The following is a 24,577-nucleotide window of genomic DNA, read 5'->3' as shown; positions in this document are numbered from 1 at the left end:
ACTTTGGAAGTATGCTTGGGGTCATTGTCCATTTGGAAGACCCATTTGCGACCAAGCTTTAACTTCCTGACTGATGTCTTGAGATGTTGCTTCAATATATCCACATCATTTTCCTTCATCATGATGCCATCTATTATGTGAAGTGCACCAGTCCCTCCTGCAGCAAAGCAACCCCACAGCATGAGGATGCCACCCCCGTGCTTCACGGTTGGGAAAGTGTTCTTCGGCTTGCAAGCCTTCCCCTTTTTCCTCCAAACATAATGATGGTCATTATGGCCAAACAGTTATATTTTTGTTTCATCAGACCAGAGAACATTTCCCAAAAAGTACGATCTTTGTCCCCATGTGCAGTTGCAAACCGTAGTGGCTTTTTTATGGCGGTTTTGAAGCAGTGGCTTCTTCCTTGCTGAGCGGCCTTTCAGGTTATGTCGATATAGGACTCGTTTTACTGTGATATAGATACTTTTGTACCAGTTTCCTCCAGCATCTTCACAAGGTCCTTTGCTGTTGTTCTGGGATTGATTTGCACTTTTCGCACGTGCCTGAAGGTACCACGTTCATCTCTAGGAGACAGAACGCGTCTCCTTCCTGAGCTGTGTGACGGATGCTTGGTCCCATGGTGTTTATACTTGCGTACTATTGTTTGTACAGATGAACATATTTGGTTAGTAGAAACCCTACTGAGACAGGTAGAAATGTTTTCTCTCTACAAGCCAATATGTATCCAATGTACGGTCTATTTAAGCAATAAGGCCCAAGAGGGTGTGGTATATGGTCAATATACCATGGCTAAGGGCTGTTCTTATGCACGACCCAACGCGGATACAGCCCTTAGCCATGATATATATGTACTCCTGAGTGGCGCAGTGGTCTAAGGCACTGCATCGCAGTGCTAACTGTGCCACTAGATCCTGGTTCGAATCCAGGTTCTGTCGCAGCCGGCCGCGACCGGGAGACTCATGGGCGGCGCACAATTGGCCCAGCGTCGTCCAGGGTAGGGGAGGGAATGGCCGGCAGGGATGTAGCTCCGTTGATAGAGCATGGCGTTTGCAACGCCAGGGTTGTGGGTTCGTTTCCCACGGGGGGCCAGTATAAAAAAATATGTATTCACTAACTGTAAGTCGCTCTGGATAAGAGCGTCTGCTAAGTGACTAAAAAAAAAATATATATATATATATTAGCCATATACCACAATCCCCAGAGATTCCTTATTGCTATTGTAAACTGGTTACCAATGTAATTAGAGCAGTAAAAATAAATGTTTTTTCATACCCATGGTATACGGTCTGATATACCACGGTTGTTAGCCAATCAGCATTCATTGCTCGACCCACCCAGTTTATATTACAGTGTATTGCATTGGGGCTATGGAAGGGGTGGAGAACGAAGTGCTGCTAGATATGTAAGACATAGTCCCCCTCCAAAACTACACATATTTGGTTAGTAGAAACCCTACTGAGTATTTCCCACCCCACTTTAGCTGAGACAGGTAGAAAAGTTATCTCTACAGCCCAATATTGACAACATACCAATGTCAACATTGTATATTTTCATTATAAACATTATATTTTATTTTTTTAAACCAAATTATTTGTAATTAGTTTTCATACATTAATTATTGCATTTTCTTGTTGGCACAATAAAAGTGGCCATTGATTAAAATTCAATATCATTTTAATGAGTTATCCTCATTGCAATGTTTTGAAATGCGGGCTTTTATTTTTGAAGGTTTCTACATTACCATACGAAAGTGACGTCAACGTTTGTGCTGCTGGCAGAATACTAGTTCATCTCGGACCAGACTTTGTAGTGGGGACAATCGTAACCGTCTTGATTTGGGATATTTCCGTTTTTATTTTGTTTTTACAAGGAATTGCTTTATCCTATTATTCGTTTCGATTATTATCAAAAATCTCAAGGATGGGCTGCTCCGGTTTCACCTGCTCCAAGCACTCCCTCTGTGCGCTCAATATCCTCTATGTTGTGAGTATGCGATTCCAGAATTTACCATATGGAGTATTATTAAGCTATACTGTAACAGGTTTGGGGCGTTGGTTCGGGTAGCCTATATGACGCTTTTTATGCGGTCTGTGTGGGTGTGTAAGAAACATTGTTGCGGTACAGCCTGTTGTAAACAATACATTGGGTCTGACTAGGCTCTGCTGCTATAAATTATTAAAACTGAACCTTTGTGTGGAATAAGATTTGCGTCTCCTGTTTGACAAAGGCAACCTCAGCACGTAAAAATATTAGGATTTATATTCAGTATTTAGGCAACTGAATATTTAGAATGGCCTATATATATTATTTTCTCTCTCAATTTCCTATCTCGTTTCCTTTCTCTCCTGAGTCCTGACACTTTCCAATGCAAGGGTGTATCCTGTCTTTGTTAAGCTCTAACCATTCCTGATATCTCTTATCAAGTGGTTGTTACTGAAAACAACATTATATGGGCCATAGTGTGTAGACTCCATAGCATTCCTCTACAAACCCTCAACATAGGGCCTCAAATGTCCACAGCACCACCAAATGTTTTGCAGGAGTGTTGGTGGCATCAAAACAGACCACAGTGGTGACCTAGATTTAAGCTGAATATACATTTACAGGCAGATAAATGATGTTCCACTTTTGACTGTCACTTCTTCTATTTCCAGGGGCGCAACTTTCACTGGGGACGGGGGTACATGTCCCCCCACATGTCCCCCCCACATTCTGAAATTGCATTTTTGGCCACCTCCAGTTTCTCATTGGAATGTGATACAAAACGAGGCAACGGTGTGATTTAGGACCATGCAGACGCCTCCGAGCGGTCGGGTAGGCCGTTGCCTCCTGGCGGTAATAAAGCCTCTCTTGAAAAAGCCAAACCTTGACCCAGAAATGTAAAACACTATCGGCCTATATCAAGTCTCCCATTCCTCTCAAATTTTTTTGAAAAAGCTGTTGTGCAGCAACTCACTGCCTTCCTGAAGACAAATAATGTATACGAAACGCTTTAGTCTGGTTTTAGACCCCATCATAGCACTGAGACTGCACTCGTGAAGGTGGTAAATTACCTTTTAATGGCGTCAGACCAAGGCTCTGCATCTGTCCTCGTGCTCCTAAACCTTAGTGGCTGCTTTTGACACCTTCGATCACCACATTCCTTTGGAAAGATTGGAAACCTTAATTGGTATACACGGACAAGTTCTTGCCTGGTTTAGATCTTATCTGTCGGAAAGATATCAGTTCGTCTCTGTGGATGGTTTGGCCTCTGACAAATCAATTGTAAGTTTTGGTGTTCCTCTAGTTTCCGTTTTAGGACCACTATTGTTTTCACTATATATTTCACCTCTTGGTGATGTCATTCGGAAACACAATGTTAACTTTCATTGCTATGCGGACGACACACAGCTGTACATTTTGATGAAACATGGTGAAGCCCCAAAATTGCCTACCCTGGAAGCCTGTGTTTCAGACATAAGGAAGTGGATGGCGGCAAATGTTTTACTTTTAAACTCAGACAAAACAGAGATGCTAGTTCTAGGTCCCAAGAAACAAAGATATCTTCTGTTGGATCTGACAATTAATCTTGATGGTTGTACAGTCGTCAAAAAATTAACTGTGAAGGACCTCGGCGTCACTCTGGACCCTGATCTCTCTTTTGACGAACATATCAAGAATATTTCAAGGAAAACTTTTTGTCCAAACATTATGCAGAAAAGCTCATCCATGCTTTTGTCACTTCTAGATTAGACTACTGCAATGCTCTACTCTCCGGCTACCATGATAAAGCACTAAATAAACTTCAGTTAGTGCTAAACACGGCTGCTAGAATCAAAAAAAAATAATAATGTATTTCACCTTTATTTAACCAGGTAAGCCAGTTGAGAACAAGTTCTCATTTACAACTGCGACCTGGCCAAGATAAAGCAAAGCAGTGCGATTAAAAACAACAACACAGAGTTACATATGGGGTAAAACAAACATAAAGTCAAAAATACAACAGAAAATATATATACAGTGTGTGCAAATGTAGCAAGTTATGGAGGTAAGGCAATAAATAGGCCATAGTGCAAAATAATTACAATTAGTATTAACACTGGAATGATAGATGTGCAAGAGATGCTGTGCAAATGAGCAAAATAAATAACAATATGGGGATGAGGTAGTTGTGTGGGCTAATTTCAGAATGGCTGTGTACAGGTGCAGTGATCAGTAAGGTGCTCTGACAACTGATGCTTAAAGTTAGTGAGGGAGATAAGTCTCCAGCTTCAGAGATTTTTGCAGTTCGTTCCAGTCATTGGCAGCAGAGAACTGGAAGGAATGGCGGTCAAAGGAGGTGTTGGCTTTGGGGATGACCAGTGAGATATACCTGCTGGAGCGCATACAACGGGTGGGTGTTGCTATGGTGACCAATGAGCTAAAATAAGGCGGGGATTTGCCTAGCAGTGATTTATAGATGGCCTGGAGCCAGTGGGTTTGGCGACAAATATGTAGTGAGGACCAGCCAACAAGAGCGTACAGGTCACAGTGGTTGGGTAGTATATGGGGCTTTTGTGACAAAACGGATGGCACTGTCATAGACTACATCCAATTTGCTGAGTAGAGTGTTGGAGGCTATTTTTTAAATGACATCGCCGAAGTCAAGGATCGGTAGGATAGTCAGTTTTACGAGGGCATGTTTGGAAGCATGAGTGAAGGAGGCTTTGTTGCGAAATAGGAAGCCGATTCTAGATTTAACTTTGGATTGGAGATGCTTAATGTGAGTCTGGAAGGAGAGTTTACAGTCTAACCAGACACCTAGGTATTTGTAGTTGTCCACATACTCTAGGTCAGACCCGTCGAGAGTAGTGATTCTAGTCGTGTGGGCGGGTGCCAGCAGCGTTCGATTGAAGAGCATGCATTTAGTTTTACTTGTGTTTAAGAGCAGTTGGAGGCTACGGAAGGAGTGTTGTATGGCATTGAAGCTCGTTTGGAGATTTGTTAACACAGTGTCCAATGTAGTTGGTGAACCAGGCGAGGCAGTCATTTGAGAAACCAAGGCTATTTAGTCTGCCAATAAGAATGCAGTGGTTGACACAGTCGAAAGCCTTGGCCAGGTCGATGAAGATGGCTGCACAGTATTGTCTATTATTGATCGCGGTTATAATATCGTTTAGGACCTTGAGCGTGGCTGAGGTGCACCCATGACCAGCTCGGAAACCGGATTGCATAGCGGAGAAGGTACGGTGTGATTCGAAATGGTCGGTGATCTGTTTGTTAACTTGGCTTTCAAAAACTTTTGAAAGGCAGGGCAGGATGAATATAGGTCTGTAACAGTTTGGATCTAGAGTGTCACCCCCTTTGAAGAGGGGGATGACCGCGGCAGCTTTCCAATCTCTTGGGATCTCAGACGATACGAAAGAGAGGTTGAACAGGCTAGTAATAGGGGTTATGACAATTTCGGCTGCTAATTTTAGAAAGAAAGGGTCCAGATTGTCTAGCCCAGATGATTTGTAGGGGTCCAGATTTTGCAGCTCTTTCAGAACATCAGCTGTCTGAATTTGTGTGAAGGAGAAGCGGGGGGGCATGGCCAAGTTGCAGCGGAGGGTGCAGAGCTGGTGGTAGCCAGGTGGAAAGCATGGCCAGCCATAGCAAAATGCTTGTTGAAATTCTCGATTATTGTAGATTTATCGGTGGTGACAGTGTTTCCTAGCCTCAGTGCAGTGGGCAGCTGGGAGGAGGTGCTCTTATTCTCCATGGACTTTACAGTGTCCCAAAACTTTTTGGAGTTAGTGCTACAGGATGCAAATTTCTGTTTGAAAAAGCTAGCATTTGCTTTCCTAACTGCTGTGTATATTGGTTCCTAACTTCCCTGAAAAAGTTGCATATCGCGGGGGCTATTCGATGCTAATGCAGTACGCCACAGGATGTTTTTGTGCTGGTCAAGGGCAGTCAAGTCTGAAGAGAACTAGAGGATATATCTGTTCTTAGTTCTGAATTATTTGAATGGGGCATACTTATTTAAGATTGAGAGGAAAGCACTTTTAAAGAACAACCAGGCATCCTCTACTGACAGAATGAGATCGATATCCATCCAGGATACCTGGGCCAGGTCAATTAGTAAGGTCTGCTCGCTAAAGTGTTTTAGGGAGCGTTTGACAGTGATGAGGGGTGGTCGTTTGACCGCGGACCCGTTACGGACGCAGGCAATAAGGCAGTGATCGCTGAGATCCTGGTTGAAGACAGCGGAGGTGTGTTTAGAGGGTAAGTTAGTCAGGATGATATCTATAAGGGTGCCCATGTTTACGGATTTAGGGTTGTACCTGGTAGGTTCCTTGATAATTTGTGTGAGATTGAGGGAATCTAGTTTGGATTGTAGGATGGCCGGGGTGTTAAGCATATCCCAGTTTAGGTCACCAAGAAGTACGAACTCTGAGGATAGATGGGGGGCAATCAATTCACATATGGTGTCCAGGGCACAGCTGGGGGCTGAGGGGGGTCTGTAGCAAGCGGCAACAGTGAGGATTTTTAGAAGTAGGAGCTCAAACTGTTTGGGCACAGACCTGGATAGTATGATAGAGCTCTGTAGGCTATCGCTACAGTAGATTGCAACTCCACCCCCTTTGGCAGTTCTGTCTAGACGGAAAATGTTGTAGTTCGGGATGGACATTTCTGAATTTTTGGTGGCCTTCCTAAGCCAGGATTCAGACACTGCTAGAACATCAGGGTTGGCGGAGTGTGCTAACGCAGTGAATAACCTAAACTTAGGGAGGAGGCTTCTTATGTTAACATGCAAAAAACCAATGCTTTTACGGTTACAGAAGTCAAAAAATGATAGCTCCTGGGGAGTAGGAGTGATACGGGGGGCTGCAGGGCCTGGGTTAACCTCTACATCACCAGAGGAACAGAGGAGGACTAGAATAAGGATACGGCTAAAGGCTTTAAGAACTGGTCTTCTAGTGCGTTGGGTACAGAGAATAAAGGGGGCAGATTTCCAGGCATTGTAGAATAGGATCAGGGCATGATGTACAGACAAGGATATTAATAATAGTAATAATAATATGCCATTTAGCAGACGCTTTTATCCAAAGCGACTTACAGTCATGCGTGCATACATTTTTTTTTGTGTATGGGTGGTCCCGGGGATCGAACCCACTACCTTGGCGTTACAAGCGCCGTGCTCTACCAGCTGAGCTACAGAGGACCACATATGGAAGGATATGAGTACAGTGGAGGTAAACCTAAGCGTTGGTTTAACAATGAAAGAGATAGCATCACTGGAGGCACCGATTGAGCCGGTCTCCGCGTGTATGGGGGGGTGGAACAAAGGAACTATTTGAGGCAGTTTGAGAGGGACTTGGGGCTCTACAGTGAAATTGTATAATAAGAACTAACTGGAACAGCAATAGGCAAGGCATATTAACATGGGAGAGAGGCATAAAGCAATCACAGGTGTTATTCGAGAGAGCTAAGACAACAACTGGTAATGGCGATGAAAGTTTGGGCTGAGGCTAAACAGATAAACAGGACAGGGTACCGTGTAAAGGAACAGTCCAGCAGGCGTCAGCTGTGCAGCTGAGTGATCATAAGGTCCAATGAACAGCAATATGTGAGTCCGAGAGCAGTTAGAATTGGTGCTACAGCACAGGCTAGCAGGAAGCACGGCTGTTGTTTGCGTGTGCTAGCGGGCCGGGGCTAGCAGATGGATCTTCGTGGTCATCGCAACAGGAAGCCTGTTGAAACCACAGACGATTACGTCGGCAGACCAGTCGTGATGGATCGGCGGGGCTCTGTGTCGACTCTAGGAGGTCCCGTCCGGTTGACAGAGAGGTAGATAGCCGGGAGATGGCCCTGACTTGAGGCTAGCTCAAGGCTGATTAGCCAACAACAACATCCATTTGGTTGCAGCTAGCTAGTTGCGATGATCCGGTGTTAAAGGTCCAGTGATTCATTGATTCCGACAGAAAAAACGATATGTTCTGGGTCGATAACGCGCTGTGCAGACAGTGCAGACTGGCCAATAATAGTCCAGGCTAGAGCTGGCTGGTAGGTAGTGCAGGCCACGGACAATGGTGAAAAACCGCTAACGGTGGCTAATAGCAAGTAGCTAGTTAGCTGGCTACTCCCGTCCGGTAGACAGAGAGGTAGATAGCCGGGATATGGGCCTGGCTCAAGGCTAACTGGTGCTTGCTTCGGGGGCAGTGGTGATTAGCCAACAGCAACATCCATTCAGTTGCGGCTAGTTAGTTGCGATCCGGTGTTAATGTCCAGTGATTCAGTTATTCCGGCCGAAAATCCGATGTTCTGGGTGAAAACCGCTAACGATGGCTAATAGCAAGTAGCTAGTTAGCTGGCTAGCTAGTTTCAACTGGAGATTCTAGATAGAAGGTAAGTCAATAATAGAATCCCTTCCACATTGAGTGAGGCGGGTTTGCAGGAAAGTATATTTAGTAGAAGGATGAAAAGTGGGATAGGGAAATATGTACGAAAAATACAAAAAACAGGCTATTTACACAGACACACACAGAGTACACGACCGCACTGCTACGCCAACTTGGAATATTGTTGACTAGAACCCAACATTTGTATCATATTACTCAAATCAAATCAAATCAAAAAAAATAATATTGGTCACATGCGCCGAATACAACAGGTGCAGACATTACAGTGAAATGCTTACTTACAGCCCTTAACCAACAGTCCATTTATTTTTAACAAAAAAAGTAAAAATAAAACAACAACAAAAAAAGTGTTGAGAAAAAAGAGCAGAAGTAAAATAAAATAACAGTAGGGAGGCTATATATACAGGGGGTACCGTGCAGAGTCAATGTGCGGGGGCACCGACTAGTTGAGATAGTTGAAGTAATATGTACATGTGGGTAGAGTTAAAGTGACTATGCATAAATAATTAACAGAGTAGCAGCAGCGTAAAAAGGATGGGGTGGGGGGCAGTGCAAATAGTCCGGGTAGCCATGATTAGCTGTTCAGGAGTCTTATGGCTTGGGGGTAGAAGCTGTTGAGAAGTCTTTGGACCTAGACTTGGCACTCCGGTACTGCTTGCCGTCGCGGTAGCAGGGAGAACAGTCTATGACTAGGGTGGCTGGAGTCTTTGACAATTTTGAGGGCCTTCCTCTGACACCGCCTGGTATAGAGGTCCTGGATGGCAGGAAGCATGGCCCCAGTGATGTACTGGGCCGTACGCACTACCCTCTGTAGTGCCTTGCGGTCGGAGGCCAAGCAGTTGCCATACCAGGCGGTGATGCAACCAGTCAGGATGCTCTCGATGGTGCAGCTGTAGAATTTTTTGAGGATCTGAGGACCCATGCCAAATCTTTTCAGTCTCCTGAGGGCGAATAGGCTTTGTCGTGCCCTCTTCACGACTGTCTTGGTGTGTTTGGACCATGATAGTTCGTTGGTGATGTGGACACCAAGGAACTTGAAGCTCTCAACCTGTTCCACTACAGCCCCGTCGATGAGAATGGGGGCGTGCTCAGTCCTCTTTTTTTTTCCTGTAGTCCACAATCATCTCCTTTGTCTTGGTCACGTTGAGGGAGAGGTTGTTGTCCTGGCACCACACGGCCAGGTCTCTGACCTCCTCCCTATAGGCTGTCTCATCGTTGTCGGTGATCAGGCCTACCACTGTTGTGTCGTCGGCAAACTTAATGATGGTGTTGGAGTCGTGCCTGGCCATGCAGTCATGGGTGAACAGAGAGTACAGGAGGGGACTGAGCACGCACCCCTGAGGGGCCCCCGTGTTGAGGATCAGTGTGGCAGATGTGTTGTTACCTACCCTTACCACCTGGGGGCGGCCCGTCAGGAAGTCCAGGATCCAGTTGCAGAGGGAGGTGTTTAGTCCCAGGATCCTTAGCTTAGTGATGAGCTTAGAGGGCACTATGGTGTTGAATGCTGAGCTGTAGTCAATGAATAGCATTCTCACGTAGGTGTTCCTCTTGTCCAGGTGGGAAAGGGCAGTGTGGAGTGCAATAGAGATTGCATCATCTGTGGATCTGTTGGGGCGGTATGCAAATTGGGGTGGGTCTAGGGTTTCTGGGATAATGCTGTTGATGTGAGCCATGACCAGCCTTTCAAAGCACTCCATGGCTACAGACGTCAGTGCTACGGGTCGGTAGTCATTTAGGCAGGTTATCTTAGAGTCCTTGGGCACGGGGACTATGGTGGTCTGCTTGAAACATGTTGGTATTACAGACTCAGTCAGGGACATGTTGAAAATGTCAGTGAAGACACTTGCCAGTTGGTCAGCACATGCTCGGAGTACACGTCCTGGTAATCCGTCTGGCCCTGCGGCCTTGTGAATGTTGACCTGCTTAAAAGTCTTACTCACATCGGCTACGGAGAGCGTGATCACATAGTCATCCGGAACAGCTGGTGCTTTCATGCATGCTTCAGTGTTGCTTGCCTCGAAGCGAGCATAGAAGTGGTTTAGCTCTCTACATTGGCTTCCTGTAAAGGCTAGGGCTGATTTCAAGGTTTTACTGCTAACCTACAAAGCATTACATGGGCTTGCTCCTACCTATCTCTCTGATTTGGTCCTGCCATATATACCTACATGTACACTACGGTCACAAGACACAGGCCTCATTATCGTCCCTAGAATTTCTAAGCAAACAGCTGGAGGCAGGGCTTTCTCCTATAGAGCTCCATTTTTATGGAATGGTCTGACTATCCATGTGAGAGACGCAGACTCGGTCTCGACCTTTTAAGTCTTTACTGAAGACTCATCTCTTCAGTAGGTCCTATGATTGAGTGTAGTCTGGCCCATGGGTGCGAAGGTGAACGGAAAGGCACTGGAGCGATGAACCGCCCTTGCTGTCTCTGCCTGGCCTGTTCCCGTCTCTCTGCCTCTGAACCTATTACAGGGGCTGAGTCACTGGCTTACTGGTGCTTTCCATTCCGTCTCTAGGAGGGGTGCGTCACTTGAGTGGGTTGAGTCACTGATGTGATCTTCCTGTCCAGTTTGTCGCCCCCTCGGGCTCGTGCAGTGGAGGAGATCTTCATGGGCTATACTCAGCCTTGTCTCATGGTAGTAGGTTGGTGGTCTGTTGATATCCCTCTGGTGGTGTGGGGGCTGTGCTTTGGCAAAGTGGTGGGGTTATATCCTGCCTGGTTGGCCCTGTCCGGGGGTATCGTCGGACGGGGCCACAGTGTCTCCCGACCCCCCCCCGTCTCAGCCTCCAGTATCTATGCTGCAATAGTCTATGTGCCGGGGGGCTAGGGTCAGTCTGTTATATCTGGTGTTATTCTCCTGTCTTATCCGGTGTCCTGTGTGAATTTAAGTATGCTCCCTCTAATTCTCCCTCTCTCCCTCCCCTCCGGAGGACCTGAGCCCTAGGACCCCATGCCTTAGGACTACCTGGCCTGATGACTACCTGGCCTGATGCTACTGCTCCAGTTTCAACTCTTCTGCCGGCGGCTATGGAACCCTGAACTGTTCATCGGACGTGCTACCTTGTCCCAGACCTGCTGTTTTCAACTCTCTCTCTGTACCACACCTGCTATTTCAACCTCTGAATGCCCGGCAATGAAAACCCAAGGGACATTTACTCCTGATGTCCTGACCTGTTGCACCCTCTACAACCACTGTGATAATTATTTGACCCTGCTGGTCATCTATGAACGTTTTAACATCTTGGAAAAAAATCTGCCCTTAATGGCCATGTACAGTTATAATCTCCACCCGGCACAGCCAGAAGGGGACTAGCCACCCCTCAGAGCCTGGTTCCTCTCTAGGTTTTGTGATGTCACGAGAGGCTGTGTCCTGGAGGGACGTTACATCCCCCTGAGGTGGCTGCAAACCCAGACAGCTATGGCTCCATCTGCTGGTATGGTCGGGAACTCCACCCCTCTATGGCCAATCTTCCCACGCAGCTGGAACAAATGAGGAGCTGATGAGCTGAAGGTTTGGAAAGGGAAGAGACACAGTCTCCAACCTGGGCTCTCTGGAGGACAAGAGTGCTGCACGTCCACTTCCATGAGGAATATAAGGATTTGGAGATACTTACCTTTGGGAAATACTCACCTTTGGATATATGCACCTGTGGAAATACGTGTGGGACATTTGGAAGGACGTTTTGCTGGGTTGGCCACTAGCTGCAACGTGGAATACAGTAAGACTGGGGAAAAGTTATTTGAGCGAGGGAGAGTTATGATTTTGGATGTGGAAGAGACATCCCTGAACTGTTAACCCTTAAAGAGCCACCAGAGAACAGAATTGTGTTATACTTTCGTTAGTTTCCCAAGACCTTTAATAAAATCCTTGTTTTGGTTGAACCTGGTCTCCTTGCACTACTTGAGCAATCCCGCTGAAAGCTGTGTAGCCTCTCGTGACATCACAGATGGTGGAGAATACGGGCACGCTAAGCGTTAATAGTGCATGTCAGAGGAGGATACCGAAGGTTTGATCACCCAGTTTTCCAAGTTGGCCGTAGGCTCCCCGCCGACTGAAATGGAGGACATATTGAAAGCCCTTGTTGCTGGCCAGCAAGCCCAGATGCAAGCAAACGTGGCTCTCTTGGAGGAGCAAAAGAAAGCCAACCTGCTGAAGGCAGAGGAATTGCAGTTGCAGAGACAGAGGGTTGTCCAAAATACCCGCCCAATAAAGGCAAGTGACTTTATATCTAAGATGGGAGCTACCGATGACATTGAGGCATACCTGCATGCATTTGAGGCCACGGCCACTAGGGAAGCCTGGCCCAAGCAACAGTGGGTTGGTCTGTTAGCCCCCTTTCTAACCGGGAATCGCTGAATGCTGTCCGGGACCTGGGCCCTGACCAGGTTACTGACTATGATGCCCTGAAGTCTGAGATCCTCAGCAGATATGGACTCACAAAGTTTGGTATGGCCCAGCGCTTTCACGGTTGGACCTTCCAACCAGACCAACCTCCTCGGGCGCAGATGCATGAACTTGTCCGAATCGCAAGGAAATGGCTGGATCCGCAGAGGAATACAGCAGCGGCGGTGGTGGAGGCCGTTGTGGTGGATCGTTACCTACGCGCCCCTGCCTTATGAGGCAAAACGGTTCATCAGTCAACAGGCCTTGACCACGGCTGATCTGACCGTGGAAGCTGTGGAAAAGTACCAGGCCACAGCGGAGATGCTGAATGCTTCCCGAAAAGACCCCAGGAGTGCGGCCCCACCACAAATGGGAAGAGCCCGTCCAAAGGACCCCAAGGTCTCGAACCCAGCCACGTCAGGACTTATCCCGGCTCCAGGGGGAGCCAGAAACCAGGCGGGTCCAAGAAGAGTACACCAGGAGGGGGAAACTCGACAGTGTTACCGGTGTGGGGAGATGGGACATATCTCCTGGCAGTGTGGGAAGCCAGCCGATGAACCTATGCCCACTGCGGAGTCCTCCAGCTCAGCACCCACACACCGTTTTGCCTCGCTCTTGGGAGTCGTAGATGGCGGCCCAGATCGACCCCCACCTGCCCGGTAACTGTGAATCACCATGATGTGGAGGCCTTACTGGATTCTGGTAGCCGGGCCACCCTGGTGCGTAAGGATTTGGTGGGCCCAACGTGTCTGACCCCCGGGGAAAGTCCTCCCAGTTTCCTGTGTCCATGGGGACACCAGAGAATACCCCATTACTGAACTTACAATGACCAGCACACGGGGAACCATACACACGACGGCAGGGGGTGGTTGATTCCCTCCCCGTCCCTGTCCTAATTGGACGAGACTGCCCAGCCTTTTACCCACTCTGGAGAGAGTCTCAGGAGAGGATAACCCGAGTACCTCGGAAACGGAGAGGCAAGACTCATCCTGGGAAGGCTCCGGTGCAATACTCCGAGTTACTCACTCCCGCCCGGGCTCTGATAGGGATGGCAGGTGCCCAGACCGACACAGAGACGGAGCTACAGAATCTGGACAAAGAACTGTCTGGTCTGAAGGGGACCGCTGAGAGGTATCGTTTGTTAAAGCAACAGTTAGACATGAAGACAGAAGAGTTAGATATCCTCCAGGCTAAACTCCAACAGAGCTCCTTCCCTAAGCAACAGGAGGAGCTGGAGAGGCTGCGCAGGACCATCGAGGAGTGTGAGGAGACCCTGCGCAGTAGTAAGGAGGTCCAGAAGAAGGCAGAGGAGAAGTACAAGGTGTTGGAGAACAAGATGAAGAATGCGGAGGCAGAGAGAGAGAAGGAACTGAAAGCTGCTCAACAGAAGCTAAACTCTGCTAAAACCAAGGCTGATGCGTTCAGTAAGAAACTCAAGGAGAGACAACAGGAGGCGGAGTCCCTGGTCCTAGAGGTGGAGGAGTTGAAGAGAGAGCAGGCTGGCAAGCACCACGGCAATGCGGACGCCCTCTCCCGGCGTGATGCCTTCTTCGCTGCCTTTACCCCGACGAGGACGTCGGTCCCGAGGAGGGGGATGTGTGATGTCACGAGAGGCTGTGTCCTGGAGGGACGTTACATCCCCCTGAGGTGGCTGCAAACCCAGACAGCTATGGCTCCATCTGCTGGTATGGTCGGGAACTCCACCCCTCTATGGCCAATCTTCCCACGCAGCTGGAACAAATGAGGAGCTGATGAGCTGAAGGTTTGGAAAGGGAAGAGACACAGTCTCCAACCTGGGCTCTCTGGAGGACAAGAGTGCTGCACGTCCACTTCCATGAGGAATATAAGGATTTGGAGATACTTACCTTTGGGAAATACTCACCTTTGGATATATGCACCTGTGGAAATACGTGTGGGACATTTGGAAGGACGTTTTGCTGGGTTGGCCACTAGCTGCAACGTGGAATACAGTAAGACTGGGGAAAAGTTATTTGAGCGAGGGAGAGTTATGATTTTGGATGTGGAAGAGACATCCCTGAACTGTTAACCCTTAAAGAGCCACCAGAGAACAGAATTGTGTTATACTTTCGTTAGTTTCCCAAGACCTTTAATAAAATCCTTGTTTTGGTTGAACCTGGTCTCCTTGCACTACTTGAGCAATCCCGCTGAAAGCTGTGTAGCCTCTCGTGACATCACAGTTTCTTCCCAGGTTTCTGCCTTTCTAGGGAGTTTTTCCTAGCCACCGTACTTCTATATCTGCATTGCTTGCTGTTTGGGGTTTTAGGCTGGGTTTCTGTATAGCACTTTGTGACATCTGCTGATGTAAAAAGGACTTTATAAATACATTTGATTGATTGATTGAGTGTTTATCCGACTGGATTATTCTTTTTATTTATTTGTATATGTCCCCCCCACTTCTAAAACCAAAGTTGCACCCCTGTCTATTTCTAAAAGCATGTAGTCTGAGGTGTAGCCTGTGTCCTCCTTACCGGTTGTACCGCTGCAATTACATTTTATTACATACCATAACCTGTAAGCCTATCTGATAGTTTGTGGTCAACGTCCACACAAACTTTCTTTCTCTCTGTTTGTGTTTGTGTCTGTGCCTGCCTGTCTATTTATCTGTCTATCCGTCCCTCCCTCTCTAGATGGTGAGTCTGCTGATGATCGGCATCGCTGCGTGGGGGAAGTGGTTCGGCCTGGTGTCTAGCTTCCAGGTGGTGGGCGGAGTCATTGGAGTGGGCGTGTTCCTGTTCTTCGTGGCATTGGTCGGCCTCATCGGGGCCATTAAGCACCACCAGGTCCTACTCTTCTTCGTATCCTAACCTTCCACCAAGGCAGACTTGACCTGACCCAAGACCAAAGTGAATTTGGGGTCTAGAATTTGAATTATGGCTTGAGTTCAGGTTTGGTGTCAGGTTTCAGGTCAAGTAGATTGAGGCCTTGGGTAGGCTATGTGTTAAATTCAAAATAACTGAAGTTTCAATAAGCTTTTCCAATAGCTTCAGCAGCTCGCCAAAAGGGATTGTCTGAATGAGACAATCCTCTCCACGTCGTCCTTTATCTTCACCCGTTGTGCTTTATTTCAATAGGACTCATAGCCCCTTGTTGTTTATCCATTACTTGTTTTCCAGGCTGTACTGATCTCTTACCCCTACCCTACTGTATGTTGTGGAAAAATCCCTGCTGATTTTCCATTCATGCATGGCATGCACACGCAGTAACATCTGTGAGACCAGGTCCAGTATCGTATTACACATTGTAGTCAGCCTGCGACCCCTGCTTCTGGCTTAGTCATCAGGGCATAATACTGACTGGCTTTCAGTCATTATTACAGTGTTATTATTACATTATTACATTACATTATTACAGTATTCATCTATAATATTCCATATTACTAATACAAAAGTTTAGAGAAATAAAACAGTTGCAGCCCGTTGACTGTTGGAAATAAGTAACCTCCGCCTTCGGAAGTGTGACCAACTGGGTTCAAAACTACAAAAGCTCTGTGTTGAGAATGTGTGTATTGGAATGTTATTCCTTGACATTGGACCCCAGTATATGATCATCCTCTTCATGGTGTTCATCGTCCAGTTCTCTGTCTCCAGCGCCTGTCTAGCCATCAACAAGGATCAGCAGGTAGGAACACCAACTGCTGTCAATCACAACAACATTGCTTTAAGTGCTAGAGGAACAAAAACAACTTTTCAGACAAATCACAGAAACCTTGTGATTAAATACTAGATAGATACAAGACAACATATGCTAATGAATCATGATGTGTCTGTTATTGGTGAATGTTGTGGTGAAATCTCAGATCTAGGGACCTCCCATGTCTCTGCACTGCGGTGTGTTCCGGTTCCATGCACTATGGAGTATATTCTTAGAAGCAAAATCACTATTTTTTTCAGACTGACCTCCATCCGGGTCTAGATCAGTAGACTACCTTAGGAATGTCTGGTCCTGTGTATACAGGCATTGTAATGCACCTATATCTGTATATGAGTGTATCTATGGTGGTCAGTGCTTGCTGTACCCCTGTTTTAGGAACACCTGTTGGAGGTGGGATGGAACAACTCTCATACCACCCAGAGAGATGTAGAGAAGAGTCTCAACTGCTGTGGCTTCTACCACGTAGACAACAACGGGACCTGTGATGCTGTAAGCACTAACAAATGAACCCTCTGGTGCACTGAATCTGAATCTACTGTATGTTGTATTTGACCTCTCTATCTCAGGTCACAAGCTCTGTTGGTACATACCAAGATATATCATTACAACGAATGTGATGGTCTAAAACATCTGTGTTGATATGGCTCTGATATTATTTATAATATTTGTATCAAACTGGTTCTGATGATATCAGCTGCTGTATATTCAGTATTGTGGCTGTAAAGCAGTTTTCCTGGCTAACTGGTCCATCTGTGCCCCCTCTACAGGCCTGTTTCCCCAACCACTCCTGTTCACCGTGTGCTGAGCAGATCCAGGCGCATGCAGGAGAGGTGTTGCGCTTCGTGGGCGGGATAGGCCTCTTCTTCAGCTTCACTGAGGTGAGATCTCCCTTTATATACAGTCAGGGAATGTTCTGGTGTATCAATCAAGCATTCAATCAACTTATATAGTGCTTTAAAATTGTGATTTCTTTTAACAGTAAACCGGCCTATCTTGAGCTGCAGTTTATGAAATCTAATAGAGAATGAAAATGTATATTTACAGTATATGATCTATTATTAGTAGGGTCAGTATGATAAAACTGGGTCCAGTAATGTTTATTCTTCCTGTTGCAGATCCTGGGGGTATGGCTAACGTATCAATACAGGAACCAGAAGGACCCTCGAGCCAATCCCAGCGCCTTCCTGTAACCGCTGGCAACTGCTGGCTCTGTGCCCCGCCCCCCTCACCCCACACCCTGGGAGTGGCCAACCCTCCTCCTGGTGAGCTACTGGATGTGCAGGCTTTTGCTCCAGCCCTACTCTAACTGTAACACTAACACATCTGATTCTAAACAAATTAGCTGCTCATCGGGACCATTTTCAGCTGAATTGGTTGTATTAGTTAAAGCAGGGCCGGAGCAAAAGCTGCATACCAAGTAGCTCTCCAGGTGGCTGCCTGTTTTAGGGGCTGTGTTTGTAAATAAGCGAGTGACTTGTGTGTGTTTTCACCAGCTGAGCGAAGCAGCAGGCCTTTGTGTGGTGTTTCATGAAGGTGTGTGTCTGGAAAATAACTGGGTCATGTTCATTAGGGCACCAAACGGGAGAAAACTGACTGAGACAGGAGGAACTACATTTACCTTTACATTTTCCGTTGCAAAATGTTTTCCATTGTGTGCCCTAATGAACATGATCCGGCTGTATATTAAAATGCTGCATGAACCTATTACCCTAATAGGACACCTGAGACCACTCCCAATCACAATCATATCCTGTATTTAACCTCTCATACATATATGGCTCTGCTTCCGATTACAAATCTCCTCTTGGAATCAACGTTTTCAAAGAATACATTTGATATTTGATACAAGCGTTCACTATGCTCAGACCTGTATTAGAGCATGTGAACTGTGATGTTGTGACTACTGAATCACTCCTGTATTACAGACCATGACTGACATAATGAAGAACAGTTTGTATTATTTTGAGCACATGGTGACTGAAGATATCATTGAATATTTGTACATTTGATTTTAACACTCAATAACTGAAGGACTATAGCGTGCTGTTGACAATTGTATGCTGATACTACATACCTACAACTATTTAAGCAGCTTGTTGTTGCCTTTACTTTAAGTCATTATGCTACACAGTATTACATTTGTTTTGTGCTCTGTATATATATTTCTGTGTAAACATTCCTAATTATTAGAAATCTGCTAAACAAAATGCATTAATGTTAGAGTCAATTGCTTATGCTGTCTGAATATCAACACTATGAAATGCTGGGGAAGACTGACCTGAAAGAAAATATGATCTGCTTTGTTCTGCTGATAGTGTTACAAAGCCTGGCAGTCCATTGTGTGTGTGTGCTGCTGCATCATGTCTCTGCTAGTGTGTGCTACTGCTACTGATGGTTCTGTGAACTAGGTACCTGTGCCTTTGTACAAGAAATCACAATAAAATAGATATTTTAGATCTATTTCATACCCAGTTTCTGTTCTTGGGCTTTCCTTTCAACAATGAGGGTAACCCAATTCCCACCAATGCCCAGTCAAGTTGACCAGTTGACAGTCACTGGGTTAGTTGGGCTCTGTTTCCGTAGAAACACAACTAGTGAAGTTGCAAAATGTAGAGCCCAGCTCATAGCAGTAGCCTGAGCATTTCCAAGAAACTAAAATCTTTCCACAGGTGGAATGAGAGTAAGTAATGCTTTATTTGCTTTCTGGCATATAATTCGCATACATTCCCATGAAGAACAATGATAATTACTCAGGTCACTCAGTGTGTGTGCGCGTGCGTGCGTGTATGCATGTGTGTGTCATTCCCGACCAACCAGTGGTCTGCTTAAGAAGGAAGCCCCGTTATACAACAAAGGCATTGGTTGAGGTTCGGTAGTCAGGCAACCAGGCTGTGACTGGTTCAGTAACCAGGCTACCAGGCAGTGACTCAGGAAAAGTCCTTTCAAACCCCCAATGGCCCGACCATTCAGGATGTGACCAGGATGTCAGCACTCACTCTTTAGCTACACACACACACACACACATACACACATTGACACACACACACACACACACACTTTCTCTCTTTTCAATAGCCCTTTTAACTTGAGTCATCATCATGAAGGGTAAAAAAGTTTATACACTCAGATAATCTGGTTACATTTTACAATGATGCACACATCATTTAAGAATTGCATCTCAGATGTAAGCAATACATTACAAAGATCGAGAGTTTCAGGGAAAATAACAGAATGTAAAAAATAGAAATGGATTTTGTGAAAGTGAAGACTAGTTCTTTCCAGTGCTTAAGGTTACATGGTGACAGTATGCCACTGGCTGACTCCTAGGCTCCAGAGATCATTCTGAGAATGTTCTGAGAATGTTCAGAAAACCTCTGAGGTCCGAGGCCAATGGTCAACGGGTCACATGCTTTGTCAGTGCTTACAACTCAGTCTTCAGCAGCTTCTTGGCCTTCTGCATGTTGCTCAACACTGTAGGGTGAAGGGAAAATGAAGAGTCACTCAAGAGAAGTCAAGACTAAGTCCCTCAAGAGAAGTCAAGACTAAGTCACTCAAGAGAAGTCAAGACTAAGTCACTCAAGAGAAGTCAAAAGTCACTCAAGAGAAGTCAAGACTAAGTCACTCAAGAGAAGTCAAAAGTCACTCAAGAGAAGTCAAGACTAAGTCACTCATGATAAATGTAAGACTAAGTCACACAAGAGTCGCTAAGGAGCAGGTTGTTTCTCACAGAGGAGTAATTTTTTGTTGTTGTTGATGGCACTAATGGCCAAATGTAATTTATTTGAATTAATTATAAAACAGTCTGGTTACACTTTGTAATGCCTTACATTTATAAAAGCTTATAAATGTGTATAAATGCTTAAATATTTATAATCTACTAAATACTGATTTATTAACAGTATGTAAACTGTTAGTATGCAATCAAACAGTCAAAAGAGAGAAAAGATCAAGTTGTACTCACAGAGTTTGATGTCAGAAGGCTCATAGGCGTACATACGGTTGGAGTAGCGTCCTGTGATGTCAGCTCTCACTGTCATAGAGGGATCTGAGGGGAGAGAAAGAGAGGGGGGGAGAGAGGGGGAAAGAGAGAGAGAGAGCGAGAGAGAGAGAACTACTGATTAAAATCTGTTGCTTTTGTTTGATGCCATCATAGACAAAATATTGACATTCGTTCGCATGTAATGCTGCATGGAAAACGTGACATCATCACTCACCAACAAAGATGATTCTGGGGACGTACTGGCCATCAGGGGAGAGATGCTTGTCTGTGGTTTCATACTGATAACACAGGGAGAGTAACACATATGAATTATTTATGTATTTCTAAATACTAAAAGTATGTTTGAAAAATAAAAAATAAAAGTAAAATATGAATACAAAAAAGTATCAAATAAAATCAGAAAATCGAATAGATCAAAAGATAATTAATGTAGGTATTGTGCGTGGCATGATTCTAGTAATGTTTTCCAAAGTCTGAATTTAAAACTCACCACCAGATTGAGGATGATGAAGTCTTCATCAGCTACCTTCTGGATGTCCTTGTCTTCAGCGAAGGCCTTCTTCATGGCTGGATACACAAAATAAATATGTTATATTGACTTAAGAGACCTTAAGAGTTTTATTGTCCTCTCCCATACATGGCAGCAGGATGCTACGGGTATATACCACCTTGGCAAACAGAGTCCTGTTTGTTCTACTACGAATGTGATAATGGCTGTTTAAACAAGTCCTGGCATCTAATACAACTGAGTGATGCATCACAATTTGGGAGAATGCCAGGACACATAACTAGCCAAGGGAGGGACTTTGACCTGAGGTCTGTTCAGGAAAGTGCAACATAGTGGCAGCTTATTTGCTATAGGTCAGGGTCTTACATGCGCTGTGGGGACAGTCCTCCAGGTGGAAGATGACCATCAGAGGCTTGTTCCTGTGGAGACAAAGTAGTTCTGGTTACAATAGAATAGAATAGAATATGAATAAAATAAAATAGAATAGAATAGAAAAGAGATTCCAAGGAATGCCTTGAAATGTATTTGTTTTTTTGCAAAGATAACACATCAGCTATCCAGATCTATTATATTTATGTGAAATAACACCCTATTCCCTATTGTGCACCACATAAGAAATAGGATGCCATTTCGCACGTAGCAATAAACGTTTGTTCACTCACTGTGCCCTGGCCCAGTACAGAGCTTCCTCATAGGTCTGAGCCCAGACCAGCTGATCACCCCAGCCTACAGGAGACCGACAGGAAGAACAGTGTCAGAATACCTGGGGTCTGCTCAGGAAGGTGCAACATTACAGAACATTCAGGTAGATATATATTGCGTAGAACAGACATGCCTCTACTGACATGTAGAATAAGGAATCGTATGTCAGCTCTATTCATTATATATCTCAGACCATACTGACCAGTGCTTTAGAATGAGGAAAATGAGAAAGTGTACTGTACTCTTAAAACCTTTCTTTCATTCATTAAAACACTACACTGTGATAAGCTTTGAGAAATAATAAGGGGAGGGAGTGTTACCTCTAGAGAGAGTCTGAGGGATCCTCTTCCCCCTCTTCGCGATGTTCTTCTCAGGCTTAGCCAGAGATGAAGACACGGCTACGGCCACCAGGACCAACAGCACCGACAGCAGACCTCGGATCATGATTAATACCTTTCTGGAAGGAAACAGAGTTCAATAAGCATCTCAGAGTAGGTAGGAGTGCTGATCTGTGATCAGGTCCCCCCTGTCCATATCATTTTAATCATTATGATCCATAAGTCAAAACTGATCCTATATCAGCACTCCTATTCTGAATCATTGTGAATACAGACCCAGATACCACATGCATGTCACAAAACTGCACAGATAATCTACTTCTATCATCATACTATTATAACCCAACAGTATAGCTGAGTGGAAACAATAATGAATGAATAACTGCCATGCAGAATTACAAGTAATTGCACATCTATTCAGAGTTGTTCAAGTTTTTTTAGACTGAAAGAGTCTGAAAAAGTTCCCAGCATTTAAGGCACATTTACCAGGAAAAGGATCAGATTGAGGGATAAGGGAAGAGAGATTTGTGGTTAGAGAATAACGCTTCCATTGTGGTGGAGGGAGAGATTTATTTCCTACCTGTTCTCCGTGGTACCTTTGTGTGTCTCCTGTTCTCTGCAGCTCCTCGTACTGCCGTGTCCCTTCTCTCTCACCTGGACCTGCTCTTATACACCAGCCCCAAGCTCACCTGATGGCCCCTCCCACCCACCAACCCTCTCCCTCTCTCCCCCCAAAGCTCTGATGGAATGTGTGGAGGCAGAAAGCTCCATTGATTCTAGAATTTAGACTTTCTCTCCGTTATGTCACTAACGGACACAGCCATTTTAAGGTATATCATTAAGTCTGGTTAAAGTAGGATTTGATAGTGTTGTTATGGTACGTTTTCCTTATATAATAAGAATGGGTAACGGAACTGTTGAATCATAATAGTTGGCTCAGCTCCAAGGACAGGTCAGCATTAAATCGAGGAATCTGATTTGATATCGGGGCTATTAGTCAGTTCATGGTTCAGGTCAGATCCATAAGATTGACATAATTCTCAATAAAACCAAATTTTATTTGTCACATGCTTCGAAAACAACAGTGAAATGTTTACTTACAGGTCCCTTTCCAACAACGCAGAGTTAAAGATAAAGATAAAACATTAAATAAAAAATAGAAATAGTAATAAATGACCTTTCATAAAGTAAACAAAATTATTTAAAAGATTGAAGGGGAAGTTTACCAATTTTTACATGTGGCCTTATTTTCACTCCTTTTGTGCTGTTTTTGGTGTATATTTTGTTTAATTACTGAGAAAATTGGTTGTCACATTTTGCTGAGTCATCACTTGCCATTGACTATAATGCAATATGAAAATGTGACTAGTGCATATTAGAAAACACTCTAAAACACACCACACCAACGCATATTACATTCGAATCCCATTCTGAATGATGTCTGCACTCATTTGTTTATTTTATTCCACTGTGCCATAAATCCATGTTTGAATGATGACATTTACAACAACAAGATGTAAATCTGGATTTATGGGAGTGCAGAGACATCATTCAGAATGGCATTCTGATGTAATATGAGTTGGTGTGGAGTGTTTGCTGTTTAACCTATGTGAAATGCAAAAGGATAGGACTACGTAGTTTATCACATTGGACCGGAACTCAGGTTGACATGAATTCTAGTGTGGATGTTGGAGCAGTGGAATGCTGAGCTGTCCTTAGCCTTCTCTCTTTCTTATTTGCTCCTTCCCTCTCTCTCAGAATGCTGAGGTGTCCCTAACTAAGGCTGTGTTTTCCTCTTTCCTTTGTTCTTTCTTGCTCTCTCTCAGAATGCTGAGGTGTCCTTAGCTCCTAAGGCACTGACTATCCTCCTTTCTCTCTCTCTCTGTTCCTGCCGTGTGTTGTCCCCAGGTCAATATTTGCAGTGTAGGGCAGGGTTAAAGCCGCTCCTGATCACACATTGCATCGTCTGCCACCTGGGCCACCTGTCACTAGCCTCGCCCCGGGAACACGGATCTACCATACACTACCATCGTAATAGGACGTAGGAGCTTGGATTAGGTTGTGTGATGTGCATGATGACGCTTGAGATTGTTTAAAGATCCCCTGAAACTTTTGTATGTTCCTTTCTTGGGGTCTTCTGATTATCTGAAACCTTCTTCATTGATATTCCAAATAAACAAGTTTAAATAATGGCAATTATCTTCAAAGAAACAGAGGTAAGAATTCCATTCATATAATGAAACACATCTGTTAGATAAGAACATGAAACAAAACCGTTAATGGATGACATCTCATATTCACACCCCAAAATAACAAATCAAATCAAATGTATTTATAAAGCCCTTTTTACATCAGCAGATGTCACAAAGTGCTTATACAGAAATCCAGCCTAAAATCCCAAACAGAAAGCAATGCAGATGTAGAAGCATGGTAGCTAGGAAAGACTCCCTAGAAAGGCAGGAACCTAGGAAGAAACCTAGAGAGGAACCAGGCTATGAGAGGTGTCCAGTCCTCTTCTGGCTTGGCCGTGTGGAGATTATAAGAGTACATGGCCATTAAAGCCAGATTTTTCTCCAAGATGTTTAAACGTTCATAGATGACCAGCA

At 45.0% G+C, this 24,577-nt stretch overlaps 2 protein-coding genes across 3 annotated transcripts; one reads left to right on the top strand and one right to left on the bottom strand.

Moving 5' to 3' along the window:
• Nucleotides 1–1,761: 1,761 nt before the first annotated feature.
• LOC121571897 (tetraspanin-13) lies at nt 1,762–18,890 on the top strand. Its single transcript, XM_041883681.1, has 6 exons — nt 1,762–1,983; nt 15,400–15,567; nt 16,310–16,390; nt 16,799–16,912; nt 17,191–17,301; nt 17,539–18,890. The coding sequence occupies exons 1-6, from the start codon at nt 1,921–1,923 to the stop codon at nt 17,611–17,613; spliced, it is 612 nt and encodes a 203-aa protein (XP_041739615.1). The 5' UTR covers nt 1,762–1,920; the 3' UTR covers nt 17,614–18,890.
• Nucleotides 18,891–19,524: 634 nt separating this feature from the next.
• Nucleotides 19,525–22,618, bottom strand: LOC121571899 (anterior gradient protein 2 homolog). 2 transcript variants are annotated; one of them, XM_041883682.1, is made up of 8 exons: nt 22,552–22,618; nt 21,954–22,090; nt 21,594–21,657; nt 21,298–21,350; nt 20,914–20,990; nt 20,638–20,701; nt 20,385–20,468; nt 19,525–19,894 (listed from the first exon to the last, which is right to left on the bottom strand). In XM_041883682.1, the coding sequence occupies exons 2-8, from the start codon at nt 22,075–22,077 to the stop codon at nt 19,845–19,847; spliced, it is 516 nt and encodes a 171-aa protein (XP_041739616.1). In that variant the 5' UTR covers nt 22,078–22,090; nt 22,552–22,618; the 3' UTR covers nt 19,525–19,844. The 2 variants fall into 2 exon arrangements, with proteins under 2 accessions (XP_041739616.1, XP_041739617.1); XM_041883683.1 differs by having other exon boundaries at nt 21,954–22,086; nt 22,552–22,612.
• Nucleotides 22,619–24,577: the final 1,959 nt, after the last annotated feature.

This window comes from Coregonus clupeaformis, chromosome 8, assembly GCF_020615455.1.
Source record: "Coregonus clupeaformis isolate EN_2021a chromosome 8, ASM2061545v1, whole genome shotgun sequence".
NCBI lineage: Eukaryota > Metazoa > Chordata > Actinopteri > Salmoniformes > Salmonidae > Coregonus > Coregonus clupeaformis.
The sequence above is the reverse complement of the archived record's forward strand: the minus strand, read 5'-3'. Positions and strand labels throughout refer to the sequence as shown.

Excerpts from the sequence above, each read along its gene's own strand:
- LOC121571897 (XM_041883681.1), top strand. The coding sequence starts at position 1,921 with ATGGGCTGCTCCGGTTTCACCTGCTCCAAGCACTCCCTCTGTGCGCTC. Across the intron at positions 1,984-15,399 it reads CGCTCAATATCCTCTATGTT|ATGGTGAGTCTGCTGATGAT; the intron begins GTGAGTATGCGA and ends CTCCCTCTCTAG. Across the intron at positions 17,302-17,538 it reads TCTTCTTCAGCTTCACTGAG|ATCCTGGGGGTATGGCTAAC; the intron begins GTGAGATCTCCC and ends TTCCTGTTGCAG.
- LOC121571899 (XM_041883682.1), bottom strand. The coding sequence starts at position 22,077 with ATGATCCGAGGTCTGCTGTCGGTGCTGTTGGTCCTGGTGGCCGTAGCC. Across the intron at positions 21,658-21,953 it reads CCCTCAGACTCTCTCTAGAG|GCTGGGGTGATCAGCTGGTC; the intron begins GTAACACTCCCT and ends GGTCTCCTGTAG. Across the intron at positions 21,351-21,593 it reads CTGTACTGGGCCAGGGCACA|GAACAAGCCTCTGATGGTCA; the intron begins GTGAGTGAACAA and ends TTGTCTCCACAG.